Source organism: Xyrauchen texanus, chromosome 18 (genome assembly GCF_025860055.1).
Source record: "Xyrauchen texanus isolate HMW12.3.18 chromosome 18, RBS_HiC_50CHRs, whole genome shotgun sequence".
NCBI classification, from domain to species: domain Eukaryota; kingdom Metazoa; phylum Chordata; class Actinopteri; order Cypriniformes; family Catostomidae; genus Xyrauchen; species Xyrauchen texanus.
This window is the reverse complement of record NC_068293.1, coordinates 39,333,138-39,349,102: the sequence shown is the minus strand read 5'-3', so window position 1 is coordinate 39,349,102 and position 15,965 is coordinate 39,333,138. Positions and strand designations below refer to the sequence as shown.

At 38.3% G+C, this 15,965-nt stretch overlaps 1 protein-coding gene across 2 annotated transcripts in view; it reads left to right on the top strand.

The window, feature by feature from the left end:
• The window catches only part of hdac4 (histone deacetylase 4), a 259,844-nt gene that overhangs the window by 184,918 nt on the left and 58,961 nt on the right, over positions 1–15,965 (top strand). For both annotated transcript variants that reach the window (XM_052148118.1, XM_052148119.1), the window contains 5 exons: positions 827–1,033; positions 2,546–2,732; positions 4,119–4,252; positions 10,923–11,025; positions 12,807–12,853. In XM_052148118.1, coding sequence (XP_052004078.1) covers positions 827–1,033; positions 2,546–2,732; positions 4,119–4,252; positions 10,923–11,025; positions 12,807–12,853 — 678 coding nt within the window. The remainder of the gene's footprint in view (positions 1–826; positions 1,034–2,545; positions 2,733–4,118; positions 4,253–10,922; positions 11,026–12,806; positions 12,854–15,965) is intronic.

Below are 15,965 nucleotides of genomic sequence, written 5' to 3'. Positions count from 1 at the left end.
TGGTAGGTCCGGAGAGAGTGGAGCTTAGACCGGAGTTGAACACAAAAACCAATCATGTCGACCAGGTCGCTTGTGGTGACCACCTCTCAACGTATCAAGTCACAGAGCTTAGTTGCTGAAAGAATTTGGAGACGTGTTTTCTCCTCTGCCGGTTCATACAAACCTCATCCAGCACCATATCGAGACCGAGCCAGGGGTAGTGGTAAGTAGCTGTCCCTACCGACTGCCTGAATACAAAATAACATAGTATGGGAAGAATTAGATGCAATGCTAGATATGGGTGGCCAATCACACTCCAGGATCGGAAAGGCGCCAGATTTCAATCTCCTCCTCATCAGAAAGGGATAAATATGTCCTCCGGGTAGACACCTTCTGCGTTTCCAACTCAACGGGAAAGGAGACACCAACAGACAAACCACGTCCTGATATTCCGATCTGACGAGGAAAGAGACTACAGTGAGCAAAACCTTTTATATTGCTTTCGGCTGCACTCTAGCTGATAAAGGGCCCCAGCATTGAGGGACCTGACTATATCAGTTGAATGCCACTTTGGTGAATAAAAGTACCAATTTCTTTCCATAAGACCAAATTCTGTACATTATTCCAAACTTTTGGCCGCCAGTGTACATTTACATATTCGACAGACGCTTTTATACAAACCAATTAAAGTGCATTCAAGGTATGCATTTTTATCAGTTTATGTGTTATTTCGAAATCAAACCCATGACCCTGGCGTTGCAAGTGTCATGCTCTTCCAGTTAATTACAGGAACCCATCAAATAAATTGCAGTGGTGATTTTAATATGGATCTCCCCGTCTCTCTCAGATGATGGCGAAGACAAGCGAGCCGGGCCGACAGCACGAGAGCCACCCGGAGGAGACGGAAGAGGAACTGCGGGAGCACCAGGGGCTAGCCGATTCCATGGAGGGTCTTCCTCATAGCATCACCATTAAACAGGAACCTCCAGATGAACAGGATGAAGAGTTCCACCAGAGAGAGAGACAGGCAGAGGAAGAGCTGCTCTTCAGACAGGTGAGGACGGGAGAGACATGAAACTGTCTGACACTGATACATCTCAGGTAGTGTGCAGTGCACAATGAAGTGGATTGTCATGTATAGAGCACATCAGTCGGTTTCCGGAAGTAAAAATCCCATTCATTTTGTTAATAGGGAAATGTATTTTTAATAATAAATTATGTACCAAAGACAGACCTATTATGACATCCAAGGATGTTAATCGATGGTATATGCTTCTGATGAAGCCAGTAGCTTGTTATTGCAACATATATATATATTTAATAGTACAATTTGTGGTGAAGAACTACACTACCCATGAACCCTGAAGGGAACCAATCCACTAATTACTTTTTAATTCAAATATGGCATTCACAGTGCTTCATGTGATTGTAGTTATATCCCTTGATACACAGTCTTGTTTTTGTTTGGGTTTTTTTTTTTTTTTTCTTCTGATTTTCAAATGCTTTTTTGCTTTTAATAAAAGTTTGTAAGGTGACTCACATCCGAGCTGATTAGTTTGGTTCAAGGATGAAGGAAATAATGAAATCCATTTGGAGAAAAAGAATGGGCAAAATACTTTCAGAACCAAGGCGGCTGAAAACGTGGGCGAGCACTGTTGTGCTCTATAATCTGTTGATTTCATTGGTGCGCAAATGTTTTTTTAATATCTATATTTTTTTTTTTCCTCACTTTTCAAAATTGGTTAATGCGACCAAACTCGTAATTGTCCACGTTGCTTATTCAGTGTTCAGGTTTTCTTTTTTGCTTTTTTTTTTTTGCTTTGCTTTGCTTTAAAAATAAACCGAAGGTAAGCATTTGTGTTTAATGAGATCAGTTAGGTCAAGCTCTTTTTTTCTCTTAATGTTGCAGCAGGGTTTGATCTACAGTTGAGACATGTGCCTCCAATCAAATTGTAATCCTCTTGAATATGCCTATTGCAGTCTTGCTGGAGGTGTTTACCTCCACTTCTTGGATGTATGGAGTGCCACCTGCTGGTGGTTTTTGTATCTTCGGGAGGGACATTTCACCTGATGCTTTGCTGTATGAAAAAAAATATATAATAAATTGCATTGCCTTTAATTTACCGTAAACACACGCAATATGGGAATATTTTCCCTTTCAAGGAATTTCAGGGCTCAATAATAAGGATGGCCGGAATGTCACTTACGCTGCTGAGTCGGTCTGTCTCGTCACTGTATCATTAATTTCTTAATAATGAACATTAATTTATAAGCCTTACTTATTTAAATATATGTGATGTATTGAACATTGTTGGAAATTATGATTTATGTTGCTGGCTAACATATGGCAGATGAGGTTTTATCATAATTGTGAAAATTACTTTTGATAGTCCTGAAAATAATTGTTTCAATGGGTTAGCACTTGAACCCCAATAATAATAATCCTGACGCTAAATGCTTGAACCTCATATATATACTGTATGTATGTGCATATGTATATACATATATACATATACATAAAAAAGAATTATTACTTAATAATAATTACTTTTCTGACTTTGAGCAGCAAGCTGTCCTGTTGGAGCAACAGAGGATTCATCAGCTGAAGAATTATCAGGCATCTATGGAGGCGGCCGGGCTCTCAGTGACATTCCCCGGCCATCGTCCTCTATCCAGAGCACAATCCTCTCCGGCTTCAGCCACATTTCCCATCATAGTGCAGGAACCTCCGGCTAAACCACGCTTCACCACCGGTCAGTCTGCTGCGATCACATTTCTAGATTATTCTAGATCAAGTCATATTTCAACCCAAAATCAGAAGAGGACAAATTGAAAATTCTATTTTGCATATAGAAATTGAAGCCTAGCTTTAAGGACCATTTATATGTTTTGCACTGTGACATTATTTTCATGGCAATTAAGCACATTTCCCACCGGCCAAAAAAGTCACTCATTACTATAGATAATCTTTCACACACACACACACACACACACACACGTGCACACACACACACACACAAATAAAATAAATACAATGAGTTTTATTTATTCAAATCAGCATACATCACAGGGATAGTTCACCCAAAAATTAAAATTCTCTTGTCATTTACTCACCCTCATGCCATCTCAGATGTGCATGACTTTCTTCTGCAGAACACAAACAAATATTTTTAGAGGAATATCTCAGCTCTCTAGGTCCAAACAATGCAAGTGAATGGTGACCAGACCTTTGTAGCTCCAAAAAAGTAAACATAGAAGTAATCCATAAGAATCCAGTGGATAATATCTTCAGAAGTGATATAGGTGTGGGTGAGAAGCAGATACAAATGTAAGTCCCTTTTTGCTCTAAATCTCCACATGTGGTGCCTGCACATTTGAAAGTTAAAGTGGAGATATAAAGGGACTTAAATATTGTTCTGTTTATCACCCACACTTATCATATCGCTTCTGAAAATATGGACTTAACCACTGGAGTCGTATGGATTACTTTTTGTTTTCTTTATATGATTTTTGGAGCTACAAATGTCTGGTCACCATTCACTTGCATTGTATGGACCTACAGAGCTGAGATATACTTCTAAAAATCTTTGTTTTCGTTCTGCTGAATGCTGTATGCATTATAATTATGAAAAAAAATAAAGAATTAAATAATAATAATTTAATAGTCCTAATAGGTATCATTTTCTTGAAGTGAAATAAAATTAAATTTTTCTCTCTTTTGATTTTGGCATGAAATATGACCTTGACATTTTCTTGACAGGTTTTGTGAGATTCGCCCAGCCAAATGTGTGTTTGTTAAAGGAATAGTTTGCCCAAAAATTTAAATCATGTCATCATTTAATTGCCTCTCTTCATGTTGCTCCAAACCCATCTTACTTTCTTCCTTCAGTAGAAAACAAAACGAGATGTTAGGAAACTTTTTAGCCTCAGTCACCATTCACTTTCATTGTATGGCTGAAAGATGTAATGAAAGTGAGACTAACATACTGCTTAACCTCTCCTTTTGTGTTGCTCTGAAAAAGAAAGTAATACAGGTTTTGAACAACATGATGGAGAGTAAGTGATGAAAAAATCTTAATGTTTTGGTTGAACCATCCCTAGAGGACTTAACCAGCTTGTCCATGTGTTTGTGTCTGCAGGTCTGGTGTACGACACGTTAATGCAGAAGCACCAGTGCATGTGTGGAAACAGTAACATACACCCAGAACACGCTGGCCGCATTCAGAGCATCTGGTCACGATTGCAGGAAACGGGACTGCGCAGCCAGTGTGAGGTACAACAGCTCACCTGCTCACTCACATCTGTACAAAGCCTGCCATTTGAGGGCGCTGTTCAGCCATCACAAATACAGTCAAACACTCCTGTTGATGAAACTATATGAATAAACCGAGGCACTCAAAAGCGTTTTATTCAACAGAGAAGGGGAATGTTGTTATGAGTGTGTCTGAGAAAAAGAGTTGATAGAGATGTCAAACCCCTGCGTCTGGATAAGCATACTTCCCTACTACTGTAAAAAGTATGCCAAAAGCTGTATGTGAGGAAAAACCCAGATAACCTACTGTATGAGATTCTGAAGTGTGCATGTACTGGACACTTTACTTTCCCATAATGTCACGGTAGCTGTGAAGACCTCAGATTAAAAACATTCCATTTAAAAAAAACAGCAGAGAACCGGTGGCTCATTTAAAGTTATTGATTACCACCAAAAATTATTTTGACATCCTTTTTCTTTAATGGAAGTGAATGGGGGCCAATTTTAAACGTTAAAATACGAACTTTTTCAAAAGTATAGCCACAAGATACAAATATGCGTGTTATCATTATTTATGTGTGATCAAATCAGTTACTCACTTTTTCTGTGTAAAGCCAAAGACAATTTTACAACTTTTTTGCCATGGCGATAGTCAACAGACCCTAAAATGACTGTAAAAATTACAAATTTAACAACCTTACAGCTCAAATAATGCATGAATTTAAACAGAAGAATGAATGTAAGTGCTTTTACAAAATTCTAAGTTTCACAATTCTGTCTTTAAATTCTCCATAAATTGGCCCCTTTGACTTCTATTATAAATCCCTCAATAAAACATAGATTTTTGCCTTTTTGCCTTAATTTGTGACGAGTCAAAATTCATGTATGTTGTAATCAAAATTATGCCACAAATGCTGTTGATTTGAGCTTAAGTTGTATTGAACCCTGAATATTCCTTTTTTTTACTACATCATACTTTTGGGTCATGGGACAATGCCCATATTCCCATATTTTTTTACTAACGGTGGCGTTCAAAGTCACAGATCACTAGTGAAAATAATACTAAAAATATGTTTTTCATTTTTCAAATATAATTAACTTTGTTTTCACTGCATATAATATTATCCGCATACCAATTTGATTTAAAAGTTGAATTTAAACATTATTAATGAATTTCAGAATTTCTCAGTATTATGTTTTTGCTCTTAGATGGATAGTTCACCCAAAAATAAAAATTCTCTCATCATTTACTCAACCTCATGCCATCCCAGATGTGTATGACTTTCTTTCTACTGCTGATCCCAAATGAAGGTCTTTAGAAGAATATCTCAGCTCAGGTCCATACAATGCAAGTGAAAGGTGGCCAGAACTTTGAAGCTCCAAAAAGCACATAAAGGCAGCATAAATGTAATCCATATGACTCCAGTGGTTATATCCATGTCTTCTGAAGCATTATGATAGGTGTGGGTGAGAAACAGATCAATAATTAAGTCCTTTTTACTATACATTCTCCTCCCTGCTCAGCAGGTGGTGACAAACATACTGTAAATAATGTGAAAGCTGAGATTTATAGTAAAAAAAAAAGGACTTGATCTGTTTCTCACCCACATCTATCATATCGTTTCTGAAGTCATGGATTTAAGAACTGGAGTCGTATGGATTATTTTAAGCTGTCTTTATGGGCTTTTTGGAGCTTCAAAGTTCTGGCCACAATACACTTGCATTGTATGGACCTACAGAGCTGAGAATCAAAAGCACTTTAAAAGAATATAAAAATCTTTGTATTTTGCAGAAGAAAGTACATATTTTTTTACTAAAAATTCTCCTCCCTGCCCCAGTAGGTGGCGATATGCACAAAGAATGCAAATCGCCAAAAACAAAAGCAGAAGAATGTGGAAGTGAAAGTGGACATTTATAGTAAAAAATTACTTAAATATCGTTCTGTTTCTCACCCACACCTGATACAATCTGATGTGATACAATCGATTTTGGGTGAGAACAGAAGAAAATAGAACTCCTTTTTCACTGTACATTTTGCCATTGCAGTCTATAGGCCCGATCATGATTTCAAGTTCAGTTACACTTCCTAGTGCTTGGCGAAGAGCACTAGATCATGCCTTAAAGTGTAATCGAGCTTAAAATCATGATTGCCAAAGATTCGGCCGATGTCAAGCTTAATAGTGAATAGGGAGTTAGATTTAGCATTTTGGTCTGTTCTCATCTAAAAAATAACTGGATTACTTCAGAAGACATGGATTAAACCACTCCAGCCATAAGGGTTATTTTTATCCTGCCTTTGTCCTTTTTGGAGCTTGAAAATGTGGTCACTATTCACTTGCACTATTTAGACAAACAGACAAATCATATCTCCATTAAAATATCTTCATTTGCGTTCAGCGGAAGAGAGAAAGACATACAAGTTTGAGACGGCATAAGGGTGAGTAAATGATGAGAGAATTGTCAACTGTTCTCTTAAACTGGGATACGAGATATTATATGAACTCTTCAGCTTTTAAGTATGCTTTCAGCTACCAGTAAGAGTGTAGTACTCTCAGCTCCATTCAAATCTGTGCAGATCAAGTGAAAAAAGTCTGCAGATTCCATTCAAGCTTGCTTATCTTTGCCTCCACCTGCTGAGGGCAGTTCCTGAGCCCTCTGATCATCTCATACACTCCCATCTATGGTTTCTAATAGCTCTCGCTGGATCTAATCTCTCCTGCCATGCTGGCTCCATTGCGTCAGGCCTGTTCGAGGCAGTCACATAGCTGCAGTCTCTGTTTTCCTCCAAACAAACAAGTAAACAAGCACGACAATGGCACTGCCGAGCGCCTTCTCTTTCTTTTTACTCCTTGGTGGGGATCTTTATTGTTTTTGGAGATGGAAACAGTGAATTGGACCTCAATTAAAAGCAGACATGACTCTTAATACCCCCTAATCTACAGCAGGGGGGCCCTTAAAGGGCGTTGGGTTGATTTAAGCTGCCGCCAACCAGCACCGGGCCCCCGGGGGACAATCTTTAACTGCCCGTGCAGTTAAATCTGAGAGCTAGTGCGTATTGATGCAGGTGTCACCTACGCATCCACCCCGCGGCTGGCGTCTGCTCCACCAGAGAGGTCCCACAGGTGGCAGGTCTGCCTCCCTCTCGCACGGTTTGGACGCTTTGTGCCTCAGAGGCCAGAGCTATTAAAAAAGGAAAATTACATTATTGCAAATCCAGCAGTGCCATCACCTCTGAGGGCCGAAGTCTTTGTTCTGGGGGCACATGAGGCCCGACTCTTAACATTGTGTTGGTGGTGTTGTGGCCAAAGGAACGGTTTCAACTCTGTTCAGGCAGCTACAGACAAATATATACATATAATATATAGACAAATTATAAACACACAGCCTATTCAGTATGTTGTATCATTGTGTACCTGAATGTTGATCTTTCAGTCGTTGAAAAGAGAAAATGCGTCTTCCTGTTGACAAACTGATATAAACCTGGGCTATACAAATTACATTTGGCACAGGACCTGAAATGAGTAGGTCACCCAAAAATGAACACGTTGTCATTATTTACTCATTTACATGAAGTTCTGTTCCCGTATTATTGATTTTTTTCTTACGTGGAATAAAAAGGAGATGTTAGTCTGGATGTTTGAGCTTTTCTTTTCTATACAAGGAAAATGGATGGTGTTTTTATACTGCAAAACTCCGAAAAGGACAATAAAGGTATCATATAAGTAGTTTGTATGCTTTATTCCAAGTCTTTTGAAGCCTTATGATCCACCAGAGCTCTCAGATCTCACATTGTAAAAAAAAGAAATTTTTAATTATAAGGCAATTTGCTGCACAGGTTTGTTTTTATTATTATTATTATTATTATTATTATTTTAGCTTACTCAATTCAAATTAGTTGTACTAATTTAATGATTAAAGGTTGGATTGTAAAACTATACATGTAAAATTAAGTTCAATTAACTAACTTAATTTTTATTAGGAGATCATAATTTGTACCCCACCAAATAACATATTAAATCAGCCGTATAACTGTAGAAACTTCATCAAAGCGAACACTTATCATAATGATGGTGATTTAAAGGGATCCAAAAAAAAAGTTATGTTCCTTGAGGTTCACTTATAACATAAGAAAAGTTTTATGCACATAAAACAGTCATGTATTTGTAAAACCATGATTAGTTTCCACCGTCATTCTCATGACCCTCTGTCAGAAACGCTCTGTTTTGGTCCTGCCTCTCCTTTAAGATTTGACAGTAAACGCCCACTATTGTGATTGGTTCTCTGCTCTTGACTGACCTGCTCTCTCCTTGCCATCTCCCTGCTCACTGTTACTGGGCAGGGATATGGAAGTTATAAGGTAAATTAGGCTTTGATTTGTTGTTGTGGAGGCAGTCAGATTCAAATGTCTACTACAGTGTGACATCACAATGTAGAGGAAGTGGAGAATGCATCGTTTTGGTAGCTTGGTTTCAACAAATGCTCATTTTACTCTTGAGTTCTGAAACTTACAATATGTTTTTATATTGCAATGAACTTTTCACAACAAAACATAATTAAAACACTAGAATGATCTAAAACATCTATTCGTTCAAGACTGCAACAACAATTATTTAGATGTTTTCATAAGTCGTCATGCTTTGACCAAACACACATTAAAAAATTAAAGTGCAAGGAATTGTGGGTATTCACCCCAGCTACAATCGTAGTTAAGAGACTATGAATCAAAATCAAAAATTGTAATTAAGTGATACTCACTGTTTTTCCATGCCTCTGGGAGCTCTGGCCTTAATAGACTTGCAGTACACTTAAGTAAATATTACTTAGCAAAATTTACATATAACACTAAACTGAGCACGCTCAAAGGCCTATGAGTTCTACCTCCAAGAACAAACATGACATTGGATGTTCTTGCTGTTTAAAATCAAGTTGATTATACAACTTTGACTTTAAAATATATGCTACCACAAATTAGGTTTTAGATCTTCATCAGAGGGGAAGTTGTCATTTAACAACAACTACCATGCACAAAGTCTTGGAATACAGTGCATGAATCATATGGACAATTTTAGGAGGATATTATGGTGCTTTTTGTTCTATTGGAGCTAAATAGAATAAATCACCATCTACATTTATTTGTATTGAAAAGAGCACCTCGGACATTCTACCTGAAGGTGCAGTCTCATTTACCTTTGCACAGCGAAAGTCCATGGGCGAAATACAGTCACCTCAATGGGAATTTGTGCATTCGTGAATTTCACGTAATGGACTTCTGGTGGCAAAGAATTTCCCCACATTGATTTCACGTGGAGTTGAAGTTTGGTTAACTTTGACAGTTGTTTTCGCTGTTTTTGGTCATTAACCAATACACACGCTTAACATCTGCCTACGCCTTCTACACTTGCAAAATTTTGCAGTGCAAAGGTAAATGTGACCATGCCTTAAAGGGATAGTTCACCCAAAAATGAAAATGATTTCATCATTTACTCACCCTCATGCCATCACTATGTGTAAGACTTTCTTTCTTCAGTAGAACACAAACAAAGATTTTTAGAAGAATATCTCAGCTCTGTAGGTCCATACAATGCATGTGTATGGTGATCAGATCTTTGCAGCTCTGAAACTCACATTAAGGAAACATTGAAGTAATCCATATTAAATGGATTACTTCAATGTTTAAATCTATATCTTCAGAAGCAATATAATAGGTGTGGGTGAGAAACAGATACAAATGTAAGTCAATTTTTACTCTAAATCTCCACTTTAACTTTCACTATCAAATCTGAAAGTCACATGTTGTCCTTTTTTAGTTTTACTTTCACATCTGAAGCCCCGTTCTTTTGCCTCTAAAAAATGCACATTCTGCAGGGAAGACTGTTTTATATAACCTGCAGCAGTGCTTAATGCATCATATCATTAAACAAGACGAACATTATATCAATATATGAATCAAACTCACTCAGAATGCCGACACGGTTTTCCACGCATCATTTTATTAGGCCATAACTATGTATGTGGTTACAGACAGTAGATATAGAACAGTGAAATCACTCACAGAAACTTTTAACTTCTCCACCATCTTACCTGCACTCGAGTCGACTCCAGTATCTCACACTCACCCTGCCTGGAGACGGATGGCATAAGCTCCTCTGTCTTCACTCTCATTGGTAGTCGCTCACGAATGTCGCTCGTCTTTTTCATAAAGTTGACATTTTCTCAACTTGTCTTGTCGCTCCCCACGGCGATCTCTGTCACCAACGGTCGCGACAGCTCATGTCGCCGAAAGTTGCTGTGCTCTCGTAGAAAATGTATGGTATTGCCTCACTTCGTCGCATGATACCATTTGCGGGTGTGAACGGGGCTTGAAAGGGAATGTGAAAGTGGAGATATTGTTCTGCTTCTCACCCACATCTATTACATTGCTTCTGAAGATAGGATTTAAACACTGGAGTCATATGAATTACTTTTATGTATCCTTTATGTGATATTTGGAGCTACAAAGGTCTGGTCACCATTCACTTGCATTGTATGGACCTACAGAGCGGAGATATTCTTCTAAAATCTTTGTGTTCTGCTGAGGTAAGAAAGTCATACACATCTGGGATGAAAATTCAATTAAACATTTTCTGTCTCTCTCTCTCTCTCTCTCTCTCTCTCTCTCTCTCTCTCTCTCTCTCTCTCTCTCTCTCTACAGTGTATTCGGGGAAGGAAAGCAACTCTGGAGGAGTTACAGACCGTTCACTCTGAAGCTCATGTGCTGCTTTATGGCACCAACCCACTCCGACAAAAACTTGACAGTAAGTGTGTGCACTGCACACAAACACACTCATGGCTTACACAAATACAACACACACACACACTCTCCTAAATGTGCCTCAGGCTGGATTTGAATGTGTTTTGTGAATGAGTGCATTGTTGCATCTCTCTCTCTGCGACAGTTGGAGCCTGCGATTGAATTCCCAGTTATTAGCCCGTGTAACACTGCGCTTTGACTTCTGCAATTATCCACATTATTTATGCTTCTGTTGCCAGATCCGCCTTACCACATGTTCCCTAAACGCTGCAAATCGCTTCTATCTTTTTTTGGCCTGTTGTTTCCCTCACATCCCAAACTCAGTCATGGCCTTGATCTGAATCTGCCTCTCGGCTGTCTGTCAAGGTCGCCACCTCTCTGCCAATAACAGCCACACATGCAGTTTTCCATGACATCAGCTCCGGCCACCTCGTGCAACAATTAAACGCATGCTTTGACGAGATGCCCGCTCTCACACATGCACAAACATTGATTTTTCACTCTCGTAGGGTACAGAGAAAAGTGATCACGGTTTAAACTACTCGCTCTGCAATTTACACCTTTCTAGTTTGATCTTATTGGGGCTGTGGATCCAAACCATTATGACTAACTTATGCAGAATACCAATGAAGATGTGTTAATGAATAAAGTATACTGGTTTGTCTTTTCAATACAATGGCAGTTAATAGTGACCCACTTTAAAGCTTAAAGAGATAGTTCACCCAGAAGTGAAAATTCTCTCATCATTTACTCACCCTCATACCATCCCAGGTATGAATTACTTTCTTTCTTCTGCAGAACACAAACAAAGATTTTTAGAAGAATATCTCAGCTCTGTAGGTCCATACAATGCAAGTGAATGGTGATCAAACTTTTAAAGCTCCAAAAAGCTCAAAAGGCCACATAAAGATAATCCAGATGACTCCAGTGGTTGAATCGATGTCTCCTGAAGTGATACAATAGGTTTTGGGGGAGAAACAGACCAAAATGTAACTTATTTTCCACTATAAATCTTGACATCAGCTCCTTGCAATCATGGTTTTATGCTCAGTTACACTTCTTATAGCGCCATCTAGAGCTCTGCGAATGTGCCAAGCACTAGGAAGTGTAATCAAGCTTGAAATCATGATCGTTGCAAGATGTACAGTGAAAAAATAGTGGTCTGTTCTCACTCAAAATCGATTTGATTGCTTCAGAAGACATGGAATAAACCACTAGTCATGTTGAATATTTTTTATGCCCCCTTAATGTGCTATTTGAAGCTTCACAGTTTTGGTCACCATTCACTTGTATTGTATGAACCCAAAAAGCTGAGATGTTCTTCTAGAAATCATAATTTGAGTTCTGCAGAGATAGAAAGTCATACACATCTGAGATGGCATGAGGGTGAGTAAATGGTGTGAAAAGTTTCATTGTGAAATATTGGGTGAACTATTCTTTAGCACGCTAGCAATAGCAAGAGATGAGAAGGCTATGTTTTTCACACCTTCTTTCCAATCTACATCTTGATATAATCCTAGCGAAAACATCCGTCTAGCTCACGTGTACATCCTTATCATGATATTTATATTAAGGAACCTTAGAGGATAAGCTTAAACTCCTCTCCATCAATGTAGCTCAACTGGTGGAGCGTTGCACTTACAATGCCACGGTCTAAGTTCGATTCCCAGGGAACACACAATTTGATCACATGTATAGATTGAATGCATTGTAAGTTGTTTGGATAGAAGCGTTTCTAAAATGTAAATTTTTTATATAAATATCTCTCTTTTTATTTCTTTGTAGGCTCGGTGACACCCATGTTCGTGAGACTCCTGTGTGGAGGAATCGGGGTGAGTTTCTTTCCCTCTTTCCTGTGTTTAAATAACAGTCCTGTTTGTTCTCCCTCCCCCGAAGTCCAGCGGCAAAAAAAAAACTGTTGCTCTCATCTCTGCTGAGCTAGTAATTGTGTCCAGATGTTTTCTATAAACAAGGTGTGTGTGTGTGTGTGTGTGTGTGTGTGTGTGTGTGTGTGTGTGTGTGTGTGTGTGTGTGTGTATGGATGGATGGACTTGTTCTACAGTGCTGAGTGGACGGTGTCAGTCACACTCATTTACAGCTCTGGAACAGGAAGCTCTCATCCCCATTTCATTTTTATTCTGCTATTCCCCTCAATGACTAATTTTATGCCTTGATGAAATTCTGTATATAATTTTATTGAAAAAACATGTTGAAATTGCATGTATCAAATATGATACAATATGCTTTTGAGGTATATCTCTCAATCACTGTTACACTCCACTCATGCCCACTATAAAAAAATGAATACAAAAATAAAAAATTACAGAGCTTTTTTAAAAAAGACACTTTTAATAAGATATATTTCAAGTGTGAACTGATATTTCTGTGTATTTTCATTAATTCAGCCAGCTCTGTCATTATAAATTACATTACAAATGTAATGTATTTTACATTACAAGTTATTATGATGTCATCTTACAATAAGTTCCAGAAACGCAGCGAAAAAAGTTTTACAATTTCCCTTTTTTAAATGTCAATAGAGTGTTTGGTGAATAAAATGCATATACTTGGCAACGATGGCTGTTTGGTCAAAATTATGGTTATTCTTAAAAAACAAATAATAATAATTCTAAGCTATTTTAGAGAAACTGAATAAATATCAAGATAAATATATTTTGAATGTCTTCAGGATTTGTGTGTGTGTGTGTGTGTGTGTGTGTGTGTGTGTGTGTGTGTGTGTGTGTGTGTGTGTGTGTGTGTGTGTGTGTGTGTGTGTGTGTGTGTGTGTGTGTGCGTGTATTTATCACTTTGTGGGGACCAAATGTCCCCATAAGGATAGTAAAACCTGAAATGTTTGACCTTGTGGGGACATTTTGTTGGTCCCCATGAGGAAAACAGCTTATAAATCATACTAAATTATGTTTTTTGAAAATGTAAAAATGCAGAAAGTTTTCTGTGAGGGTTAGGTTTAGGGGTAGGGTTAGGTTTAGGGGATAGAATATAAAGTTTGTACAGTATAAAAACCATTATGTCTATGGAAAGTCCCCATAAAACATGGAAACACAACATGTGTGTGTGTGTGTGTGTGTGTGTGTGTGTGTGTGTGTGTGTGTGTGTGTGTGTGAGCGTGTATTTATCACTTTGTGGGGACCAAATGTCCCCATAAGGATAGTAAAACCCGAAATGTTTGACCTTGTGGGGACATTTTGTCGGTCCCCATGAGGAAAACAGCTTATAAATCATACTAAATTATGTTTTTTGAAAATGTAAAAATGCAGAAAGTTTTCTGTGAGGGTTAGGTTTAGGGGTAGGGTTAGGTTTAGGGGATAGAATATAAAGTTTGTACAGTATAAAAACCATTATGTCTATGGAAAGTCCCCATAAAACATGGAAACACAACATGTGTGTGTGTGTGTGTGTGTGTGTGTGTGTGTGTGTGTGTGTGTGTGTGTGTGTGTGTGTGTGTGTGTGTGTGTGTGTGTGTGTGTGTGTGAGCGTGTATTTATCACTTTGTGGGGACCAAATGTCCCCATAAGGATAGTAAAACCCGAAATGTTTGACCTTGTGGGGACATTTTGTCGGTCCCCATGAGGAAAACAGCTTATAAATCATACTAAATTATGTTTTTTGAAAATGTAAAAATGCAGAAAGTTTTCTGTGAGGGTTAGGTTTAGGGGTAGGGTTAGGTTTAGGGGATAGAATATAAAGTTTGTACAGTATAAAACCATTATGTCTATGGAAAGTCCCCATAAAACATGGAAACACAACATGTGTGTGTGTGTGTGTGTGTGTGTGTGTGTGTGTGTGTGTGTGTGTGTGTGTGTGTGTGTGTGTGTGTGTGTGTGTGTGTGTGGCGTGTATTTATCACTTTGTGGGGACCAAATGTCCCCATAAGGATAGTAAAACCTGAAATTTTTGACCTTGTGGGGACATTTTGTTGGTCCCCATGAGGAAAACAGCTTATAAATCATACTAAATTATGTTTTTTGAAAATGTAAAAATGCAGAAAGTTTTCTGTGAGGGTTAGGTTTAGGGGATAGAATATAAAGTTTGTACAGTATAAAAACCATTATGTCTATGGAAAGTCCCCATAAAACATGGAAACACTACGTGTGTGTGTGTGTGTGTGTGTGTGTGTGTGTGTGTGTGTGTGTGTGTGTGTGTGTGTGTGTGTGTGTGTGTGTGTGTGTTAGTGGGGTGGCCCCAGGCAGGTCTGTTTGGGGGAGACTGATAAATGGCAGGTTGCCCAGTTTGGCTTAAAGTCACAGCCTAAGAGCTGAATGGTGAGAAACAGGAGAGCTCTGGACTCTTTTATGGAAATGGAACAAAATTGTTGTCTTCCTGCATCTCTAGCCCCCGCTCTGAAAATTAGCCTGTCAGACTGAAGATAAACTGTGCTTGTTCATTCCAACACGTTCCAAAACCCTGCCTAAGATCTGCGCCCCGAGACCTCAGTGTCTGCAATGTCATTCTCTTACTTTGTACCACTATCCACCATGAGCAAAACTGGTTGTGGCCTTTAAGGGTTTAAGCTCCAAATGTTGCCCTGAATGTTTTCGATCACTTTGTCTTTCAAGTTATCATGCCTGGTCATTTTTGTTGCTAATAAAAGAGCAATTCTGCTCTACCCTTCGGATGTAATCTTGCAAGCTAGACTTTTGACTGTTGTCATAATGCCTGGTGCATAGTGTACCTTATTCTGCAATAACGTTTTGACAGAGCTCTGTTTTGCAGACAACAAAGAAATTAGTGGAAACTGTTTGTTGAAATTGGTCAGAGTTTCCCTTGAGAGGTAACAAACACATTTCAGAAACAACTTTGAAAACAAAGCAGAATGAGTTGTGTTAAAATAATTTGTGGACAACTTTAAAACAAATTTTTGCAAAACTCTTTTATTTATGTAAAATCTGTAATTTCAACAGCATTAGCATGTCGCTAAGCTAA